Raw genomic sequence first — 11,169 nt, 5'->3', positions numbered from 1 at the left:
TTAATGCTGAATATATTTTGCTCTTTATAACTAACAAGAGAGCTATGCTCAAATATTTGGACACGAAATCCCCAATGAAATGTTTTACCATCATTTCCCCCAAAATCATACAGTTTTCGTGTCCCATGGGAAACACAAATGTGTGTCATGTGTAATCTCATTCCCATGGACAAGCCTGAAAATTTCTGTTTAGCTGTTTTGAAGCCCCCATCACATACTACGCGACAAATCTATAGTTTTAAGGAACAGGTAAAATGATCAACTTGTTCCCTTGCGTTAAAAACTCAATATATAAACATACCTAATTGAACTTCACATAAAAGTCGTTCTATAATTTTACTACGTGGTTAATGCACCAAGTACACACAAATATAGAGTCTTATTTAAATTTGCAAATTACAAAATTCGACTTGAGATAATAGATGTACCGATACCACTGAAAAATCTATCGCTGTCAAAATTATATATATATATATAAACCACCCTGCCTACTTGATCATATAATCTTTCATCCTATCATTTGTGAAAATGAAGAGCTTGCTGAACAAGCATGTTCAAGAATCGAACAATCGACTTGAGAGGGTTTGACGCCCTACTCTTCCAAATACGTTAATCAAGCAGTTTGGCTTCCATACAAATCTGATTAACTAATGTCCGGTTCTGACTTCTCAAAGTGCCAAGTAGTAAACGGCAAGCAGTGGCGTAGCTACCCATTGGACCTTGTGGATAAATCCAGGGACGGCAAGTTGCTGGAGGGCGGCAAAACGTTTTAAACGAACTATGACAGTCACTTTAATTTATTCTCAGAGAGACTCAGACCTAAACGATCTAAGTTAACACTAATTTAAGTTTGCGGAAGAAGTTTTTCAAAAATTTTGAAGTTGATCAAATCTTACTTGAGATCGACTATGAGAGAAAGAGAAAGTGAACTACTCCGGCACCAAGCATTGCAACACAACGGTCTGGATTATTTTTTCTCGCATAAAACTACGCGCCAGAAAAAAATAATGGGTTGTTATCGCACAATTTGTTCCGGCAAATTTAGAAACAAGTCAAACAGACATTTTGTAATGTGAAAGACTGACTTTTCAAAAATTATCTTCATTTCAGGTAATGTTTGTTAGACGCAAAACTTCATTCAGACGTCACATTGTCCTCACGATCTCATACTATAACTGAGAGTAACTGTCGCCTGTTTCAGGTCAAACTTTTCACGTAATATTGTTTCTTATAACTGGGTATAATTTATTCAGCTGCCAAAATAAAGGGGATCTTTCAATAGCCATGGAAACTGCTATCAGCAATTTATTTCATCTTTGTAACGGTAACGAATTTTACATTTATGATTATAGGTTTCGTATTTTTAAGTTTAACTACCGGAAGAAATTATGAATAGCAGATTTGCCTAAACATACCAACTTCCCGAATAATGTTTGATTTAGTTCTTTCAATCTATACGTATATCGGACATTAACATTCTCGCTCGATTTTATTGACTGAGTATCGGTTACCCAATAAAAGGAAACCCATGACAAAAAAAAACATTGTCCGTCAGAAGCTCATCTTTGTATTGAAAGCCGTTTTTGAAACACTATTTAAAGCGTATGTAGAATACCTTGAAAATATCTGTACAATGGTTAAAAAGCCGCTAATTGGTGGTTCAATTAATAGAGTTTGTAGCAAATTGATGATTTTTTATTGTAAATTTTTGATATTCAAATCCTCTTTGTAAGAGCTGGTATAATGGAGCATTTATGAGTGCCATTAATATAAACAAAACATCTAAATGTCAAAACACTAGTATAATATTGCGGATTTCTGGCTAGTTATGCTGCTGCTTTTCAAAGTATGATCAAAGTAGTATACATTTAAGTTACGCGGATCAGAATTCTAAGTCTAGGGTTTTCGTAGATTCGTCTCTGTGCGATGGTGGCTTAACATAAATCCTGTTTAGTTGTTTTGAAGCCCCCGTCACATACTACGCGGCAAATATCTATTTTTGGGAACAGGTGAAAGGGTCAACTTGTTTCCTTGCAATAAAAACTCAATATAAAAACATACCTAATTGAGCTCCACATAAAAGTCGATCAATAATTTTATACTACGTGGTTAATGCGCCAAGTACACACAAATATAGAGTCTTAATTAAATTCGCAAATTGCAAAATTCCACTTGAGATAATAGATGTACCGATACCACTGGAAAATCTACCGCTGTCAAAATTATATATATATATATAAACCACCCTGCCTACTTGCTCATATAATTTTTCATCCTATATTCATCCTTGCTGAACAAGCATGTTCAAGAATCGAACAATCGTCTTGAGAGGGTTTGACGCCCTACTCTTCCAAATACGTTAATCAAGCAGTGCGCCTTTCAATTCAAATTTAACTAACTATTGTACGGTTCTGACGTATCAAAGTGCCAAGTGGTAAACAGCAAGTCGGCAGCAGTATTTATGATTTGTTATAAACATACAATTTTTCCATGTTGAAAATGTCGGACCCCAGAGACAGAGTCAACTCAGTTTTACGCTTAAAAAATTGTTCCCGGTGCTGAGAATGCGAAAAAAATTGAAACACTTTCAAAGTGTTTATGGAAAAAACAAACTGACGTTTTGGAGGATTATTAGTGCCATATATAAGCATGTAAGTCCAATATCACTCATCAAAAATGCCCGTATTGGGGTGCTCGGACCTTTCTAGCTTTTCCATGTCATGTGTCGATTATGAATCATGCTTCCAGTCTCAACGTGAATTGGAATACCAAATGATCCGAGAACTACTTTCCACTCAGCGCAAGATCTGCTAACAGGCGGTCGCAGAAACGCTACAATTAATTTTTAATTTTGTTGAGGCCACCACACAAAACGTCAAGTAGAAAACGAATCTCACAGGGCCCACAGAAAATTTTGAAATAAATAAAAGTCATAGCCCTCTAGCGACAAAACCAATTTTGATTTTTGAGCAATTGGTCCAGTAGTTAATGAGAGGAGCGTTTTTTCACAACAAGAAGTAACAGAAATGACAAAACGCTCCAGAAGTCCACTTCGTATCCAATAAAAACAGGCAATTTAAACGTTGTTTCATTTACTTCTTTAACGTTGATTATGACTTCAAATGAATTCCAACAACTTAATTCATCTTGAACAGTTAACAATATTCGAATGCTTATGGTCTTTTACTCCCCCTTCATCATATGCGTTCAACAATGCTGATCTACCTGCAGGTTCCAAGATTTTTCGGTTGAATTACTGTGTTTGTCAATCCTAACTACTACGCAACAAAGTGCAGGAATGCTGATCTAACTGTTGATCTCAAGCTTTTTCATTCTAACTATAGACAGGAAGTATGAGGGCGAATTACTTTGTTCACTAATCTTAAATGCTACCTACCAGTCACACTTAAACTATCGACCTTTGAATATTGTTTAAAAGAATTATTTTTATCATCACTATAAAAATGATTAAATCTGAGAACATCCAAATCACAGAAATGTTAATACCAGGAATCTGATGTAGAAGATTATAGAACATTATACTCACAGTCACAATGTTAATAAAATGAGAAACAAAGTCACAAGACTATTTGCAGTTTTAAACAAATTTTGCTGTAACATGTATAGAATGCAACAGTTTTCAACACTGTAAGCAGTATGTGCCCAGGACAAAGGTAGAAGATTTTTTCTATGCTCATAAACAAACATTCACTTGTGTCACTCATCGTGAACTCTGATCGGACATTGAAAGTGTGGATAAGGAAGGGACGTTTCTTGCATACTTTGATGTCTTTGTATTTCATCAACCGTGCACCTGCAGTTGTTGTCGCATATATATAGTCCGACTAAGATCATGCAACCTTGTGTGGATCTATGGATGTTGATACAGCTCGAAAGTAGCTCAAAAATTCTAAATAATCATTGTAATCCCTCACATAGTTTATGCGATTTTGGATTTCAGCTCGTGATGGAAGTTTTGTTAATAATCAGTCAGTCAATGATACGCTGTTGAAAAAAAAGCCGCTTATTTCACAGCCGACTTTTAGATAATAACACTACATACCATTCTTTTATCATTTGATCCACCTCATATTTATCAGAATCCAAAAGTCTGTACACCACAAATTTACGTGAGTATGCGAGCCGTTATGCCTTGACTGGGATTGTGCATTCAAATATAATTTAAGACTGTCACTGAACTAAGGCACATGTTGCCAAACTTCACCAGGGCAATTAAAAATTGGGATGGGTCAAGCGTTCACGGTCATACCGGTAACTATTTTTAGCAAATTTTTACAAATTTTCTAACGCAATATGCATTTAAAACAAAACTTGATATAAAAAGATGCCATTAAGCAAAAACCATTGAGCATTCCATTGTAATTCAAGGCTGCAATAAAACAAGAGAGCGACATGACAATACAGGGAGTCCTCGACTTACGCCGTTGTTCCGTTCTCGAGGCGCGGTGTAACCCGAATTTCAGTGTAAGTCGGAACAATCAAACTTGCGTACGGTATCACTGAAACTGTGTACTATGTGACTGAAGCTTAGTGATTATTCGTTCATAATCGTAATAGTTCGCAATTGTTACATGAGGGATGACGGAAACCAATGAGCCCAAAGCACTGATTTTCTTGATCGCAATAATCCAGTTCAAGGGCTTAGATATTACAGTACAGTATTATCTTTTTATGGAGTGCGTTCGTAACCTCGAAACAGCGTTATGGAGTGCGCGTTCGTAACCTCGGAACAGCGTAAGTCGCGACCGTCGTAACCCGAGGACTGTATGAAAAGGAACTCTACTTATCTCTAAATTATCACACTTTGTGATCTGGATATAAGTGAAATATCGATAAGATATTTCAATTTTTTGGTGATAACTTTGATCGATAGTTTAATAAAATGTATCTTAGGACCTGGGTTATTATCATGTAGAAATTTCTTCTGTCTAGTTGCCTCAAATGACTGCCTGTTTAACGGAAATTACATCACCGATTGAAGCTTTCATTAGTGATCCAAAATTATTGTTTGGAAACGTATGATATTTTAATATAAATGATAGGCACAAGAGAATTAATAAAACCAAATTCCCAGTTAGAATATCACTGAGACAAACTGGAAAAAATGTGTGAAGGTGTGTAAGAAAACGATTTTCACTTGTAAACTAAATTTTAATTAGACTCTCAGGTGCATTCTAAATCTAAACCATTTATTTTATTAATATTTAAATTATCATCATTAAATACTAACAATAAGTTCTATCGAAATTGAAATTGAGGTAAAAAACATTTCTTTCGGACCAATCTATCAATCGTAACGTATGGTTTCTAATCGGCAACTTGTAAATTAAAATGGCTTAACACGAATTCGAACAAGTTTAATAATTTTTCAATGAGTTTGCATCAAATATCAATTCTACGATAGTGAAATATATAAATAGAAAAGCTAAACTGCAGATTACCAAATGAAAATTGGATGATGTTGATAAAAATGAAATTGCCTTTTCGACGTATTTAAATCAAAGTGTTATAGTGTTATATTATGATAAATGCAAATATTAATATGTAAAAATGTGCGTCAATTCTTGATTTCAAATATATATATATATTAAACATTCGTGGTTAATTTTCGAAGAAACAATGTATAAAAGTAATTAACGAGTTACATATTATTTAAAATCATCAAAATATGCAATGTATAATTCAGCGATAAAATATGAGAATGACGGAAGAAATATCCTTCTTTGAATGAGCATATCCATTTGGTCGAGAATGTAAAATATTGTCATCAGATTTTCCAGACCAACCTATAAAATTATAAATACTGCTATTAAACGAATTATATTTGAATCATGTCGCATAAAGTTTGATCGCTGTGCATTTTTACATTGAAATTGCTTCACTTAAAACTACTGACCTGACCCTCTTTTAATAGAAGAGGTATAGAAAAGTTTACTCTATTACCCAGGTAGTAGTTTCTATTCGGGGTGAAAAACTATTTAGGTCTGCTTCATCAGTAAATCTATATAATATTTAATGAGTCGGTAACCTAGTATGGGCTTGACGTTGATTTATTCAGACACACAGATTATACGTTTAAAAAAAATTCGGATGATTTCCCACCAGCAAAATCTCCACAAGTTCCACGTTCTCTGACATCTGCAGAAATTCCTCCAATGCAAACGTGTTCCGGTGAAACAGATGTCACTCTAGACATATCACGAACATTCAAAAAATATAGTTAAAACTAGGTTTCATTTACATCTTGTAATTACTCACATTAACTTTAAAAATCTACTTTATCTAACTAAAACGATGTCTTGTATTTAGAAAATTACTCGCTATAGCAAAAACAGTGCATAATTTTGCAACGTTTTCTATAATATAAAACAAAATAAAGTGATGCATTAAGTTAAAAGTTATTAAAAAAACATCTTATAGTAGGATACAAAATATGGGTTCAACGAAAATTCGCCGCGGGAAATTTCGCCGTATAAAATCTCGCCGCATAGGAAAAATCGCCTAATTTTAAAAATATTCGTTATTTAAGAGCATACCCTAACCCTACAAATCTAACTGTTTTTATCACAAATACTTGTTTTACAGCGAAATGCTCTTGTGGCGATTTTTCCTATGCGGCGAAATTTCTTGCGGCGAGATCCCCTGTAGCGAAATTTCCTGCGCCGAATTTTCCGGACACGCAAATCATGAACTGTACGACAACCTGTCTGTTGTTCTTACCAAATAAAACAGGAGGATAATAACAAACACAGTGTTCTTGAAATCTTACTTGATTCCTGGGCAGATTGCATTCGGGTATCCTGACAAATTGTATGCTCTCAACTGCAGATATCCAGGTTCGACATATGGACGCATACTAGGTGGAGTCATGTTAAAAATCAAGTCAGTGCTTCCTTTGTCAAATGTAACTGGTGATATTGAAGCATCGTTTCCTGGGAATTCTGCCAATTATTGAAAATTAGAAAATATCGAAACTAGGAAGAAGGCAATAAATTTTATAAACAACTACTTAAATAATACAAGTTAGCCATTTATCATCCTGTGTACATCTGTGGAAGTAATTGCGTTTTACTGTAGGCTACGGGTTGGTGCTCGGGTGTCGGAGTAGTATTTTCAAACTTCCGTAATTGGGATTCAACTTTTTGAATAGACCTTATTCATTAAAAACCCATTCTACGCGCAAAAAAGAAAGGGATGTAAAAAATTTTTTTTTAACATTAGCTCTCATGGGGAATGTGATCACCAGAGCAGAAATTTGCATTTTTTGTAACTTTCTAGATATCTTTCATAGTATACGTGAGCAGTTTTGAGGACAGAATATTTTTTACATTTTTTTTGATATTTTTATCATGATAAACATGGTCAAGATTTTTAATAATCGTTCATTAAAATTTTAATGAGCGCGGTGTTTCCGATGACGTCATTCGTACTAGACCATGAGATTCTGCCAACGCGCCGTGCTCTGTGGGATATGCGCTGCAAATGCGGCGCTAATGTCGCTTTGGGTACGGTACCGATACTGGGAGCGTTTAACATTGACAATCTATAACCCATACCGTTTCTATCACGTTTGTTTACTGGTTTTACGCATTTATACCTGTACAGCTAGCAATCATTTACTGAAGGCATGCTGACGTGTTATTTAAACTACCGGTACCGTACCAAGGCTGCAAGAGGTGAAAACTAAATTATTTAGTAAATACTGAAATAGGCCTACGAACAAAAATGTTGGCCATCATGCCAATAGGCAGGATAAGTTGTACGGTACCGGTATACAAAAAAGATGAATATCTCCAACCTATTATGACTGAATACGAGAGGCAGAGTTATTTTGTCAACCAGAATACAACCATTGAATCAATAAAAATTATATAGACTACAAAACACACAGTTATTCGGTATAGACTGGGAAGCGATACGACCATCACAGTCAGCTCACCCCCTGCCCCCCATGTTCGATATCAAGATTAACAGTTAATTAAGATGTTTGAACAATTTAACAAAAACTCCTTGGAGGAAGGGTTGACTGAGTTACGGAATATTTTTGGATTCGGTTAAAAATGTAGTCCATTATTAAACCACTGCTTTTTTTTTTGTACACTAGATTTTCACTTAGTGGACACTTAGCAAGTACGACAGTTAATTTATATTGAGTGAGTGAGTGATTGGGGCAAGCAATTTGCTGTAGGGACCATCACCAGGGCTGGATTTACTAATAGGCTAGGCAGGCTGAAACCTAGAGCCTCGAAATTCGGTTTCGAAAATTGTAATTCTTTTGAAAACTTGACAAGTTCAAACCCTACGAAAAGTATATATATATATATATCAAGCTTTTCAGAGTAGAAAATTCTGTACACAACTGGTTTCAACCACATTGTAAACAGCGTTATTGCGTCGTTTGCATCATAATAGGGGAAATTATTAATATGTGCATTCTGCTGGAAGTTTCTATGTTATGGCTGTAGCGGTTGTTTGATCAAAGAAATTGAAAGCAAAACTGCCTCAAGTAAACTTTTATTCTTTTAATTAAAAATTCACACCCATGAATGGGGAGAATGAAAAGTTAAATTCTTTCATATTTTCAAATTTTAAGCAATTAAATGTGATGTTGTTTAGAGAGAAATTATGAGCTCAAAAATATGAAGGGGCCTCTCATGGTCTAAATCCAGCCCTGAACATCACCAATTTTGAGATAGGTACATGGTGTCAACATATGAACTGAGTTAGGCCATTGGATTTTGAAATGTGTACCAGAAATGTACATAGTTACATGGAATTCATGAAATATATAACATCCAATAAAAACCAAAATAGGTCTTTCGTTGAACGCCAGTTGTGGTCCCGGTACCGGTATTCTGTTATCACAAGCAGTTGGGGCGCATATTCCACAGAGCACGGCGCGTTGGCAGAATCTCATGGTCTAGTGAGAATGACGTCATCGGAAACGCCGCGCTCATTAAAATTTCAATGAACGATTATTAAAAATCTTGACCATGTTTATCATAATAATAAATATGAATAAGGTCTATTGTTCAAGTCTAGTTTATAGTAGTTTAAAGTCGAAATCTCCAACTAAAATCAATTAGTCTAGTCGAGGGTAAAGTTTTTCAAATTTCCGTTTTCTGCATTCGGTAGCCGGAAACAATTAGGATTAAGTCAGGTACCGGTACCGCAATCAAAATTTTGAATGAGTCAGACATTCATAAGCCCCACTGACTCCGATAATTTAAAAAACAGAATAGCTATACTTCCTGTAACTTTTAAATTGTTTGGAACATATAGAGTTCAACTTTGTGAGGGAAATATTTTTTGTTAAATAGCGATTGGGGAATGTTATGACCGAGTGTAAGTATATATCAATGTTGATCCGGATCACTCTGCAGTAACGCGAAACTTTGTACCAGTGCTTAACTGGCGATGGATGGTAGTTACCCAGCGCGGAGATTTTGGCGGGCCAGGTAGCACCTTCTTGGTGTTCAAGAATTGTAACGTTCGCTGGGATTAAATGTCCGTGTGTGCAAAATTATATGTACTGGTTGCATATGCACATGGGTGCAAAGATAATGATGGTCACATAATCAGAGTTACTTGATGAAAAATTGAGGAATTCATAAAGACGCATCAAATTTTTGATTTTTTTCTCATGAATCGTCAATTTTATGATCTACTCAATTTTAGAATTTAGTGTGGAGGCGTACTAAACGGAAAGCCGCATGTGACAGAGTATAAAATATGTCTTGGATGGATCACAACATGTATATGGAATAATATTATTTTACTTATAATACGTGCTTACCTTTGAATAAGTCTTTCACGGATTCAACCGCCGTCAAAACTACATCTGTCACATGATCTAGTTGATCAACTGTAAAGTTAAATCCATTTTTTCTACATGTAAAATATAAATAATTAGGACAAATGCAAAAAATATGCCTGCACTTACTAAGGACTAAGAAAGATATTAATGTATCCAGTTTTCAGTTTGTTTGAATGTGATAGAAATTAGTAATTTATTCTGATTACAGTGATTAAAACCTTGAACTTTAAACATAGTAATGTTGAGGACCATTTTTAGTTTGGATTTATCATCAGTGGAGAGGACCGATTAAAAATTATCCGAAACCAGTATGTTTAAGAATCAATACACTCAATCAACTTGTGTTAATCAAACAATGAATTTTTCATACAAAAATCAAAGAAGTCCAAGTAACGTACGATTCAGCCATCTCAAAGTGCCATATAAAAAAGGAATGGCAAATAAATTTTTTTATTATAATACGAACATGCAATTTTTTCATGTTGGAAATTTTAGACCCTAAACTTGTTCATGACTTTACTTGTCATGCATATGAATTATTCCTTGTACAGAATAGCACAACGGGTCGTTGCAGATGTTTATATATAGTATTTCATGATAACTTATATATATATAAGTGTCTATGTCAATACTTACCTGGTAAGCATTAGATAACCCATTACAATGTTTGATGGGCTTCCCTCAGCATTACATTTTATAGATCGTGAAGATAGATACATATTATGATTATCGATTATAGATGTCGGTTTGTACGATTTCCAGTCCTGTTAATTAACAAAAACACAACATCACAATACTAAATCGAGTACTTTTTCGTCAAAAAGGTAAGAAACAACATACATTCTAATGATTTTGTATATTTTTTGTCTAAATAAACTCTAGATCTAGCTGATTGAGCAAATAATTGATTGTGATCATCAAAATTGCTTCCTTACTCTGATATTAGACACAATGAAGTGATATTCGCAAACTGTGGCCTCGGAAGGATGTACAAATTGCGCTGCGCTGTATTGTATTTCAAAATTTCCTCTCGAAATTGTGTTTTTCAGCTGACTCTTTACTGTCACTTTATCTTGACTTGAGTACGCCTGTTAACAGAACACACATACACGGTAATGACTATTGAGCATGGTAGTGCAGATCAGCGCGAGAAATATTAAATTTGAAGTACTCTTGTGAAGTAGTATGAGCTCTTCCTGTCTTCGTTTGATATCACAGACACCATGATAAAAGGCTGAGTCTTGCTTGTGTTTAAATAGGTGTTTGAGCGGACGAATCTGAAATAATAAAAACAAAGAATTTCAGATGATGTATGATAAAAACATAAACTG

The 11,169-nt window shown here is 34.8% G+C and overlaps 1 protein-coding gene across 1 annotated transcript; it reads right to left on the bottom strand.

Annotated features, from left to right (window-relative positions):
* Window positions 1-5,376: 5,376 nt before the first annotated feature.
* On the bottom strand, window positions 5,377-11,100 carry LOC144428308 (uncharacterized). The gene is made up of 7 exons (XM_078117363.1): window positions 11,010-11,100; window positions 10,774-10,926; window positions 10,475-10,602; window positions 9,818-9,909; window positions 6,791-6,962; window positions 6,124-6,209; window positions 5,377-5,807 (listed from the first exon to the last, which is right to left on the bottom strand). Exons 1-7 carry the CDS (start codon window positions 11,061-11,063, stop codon window positions 5,704-5,706), a joined length of 789 nt encoding a protein of 262 aa, XP_077973489.1. The 5' UTR covers window positions 11,064-11,100; the 3' UTR covers window positions 5,377-5,703.
* Between the last annotated feature and the right edge of the window lie 69 nt (window positions 11,101-11,169).

The sequence above is a fragment of the Styela clava genome, chromosome 1, assembly GCF_964204865.1.
Source record: "Styela clava chromosome 1, kaStyClav1.hap1.2, whole genome shotgun sequence".
NCBI classification, from domain to species: domain Eukaryota; kingdom Metazoa; phylum Chordata; class Ascidiacea; order Stolidobranchia; family Styelidae; genus Styela; species Styela clava.
The sequence above is the reverse complement of the archived record's forward strand: the minus strand, read 5'-3'. Positions and strand labels throughout refer to the sequence as shown.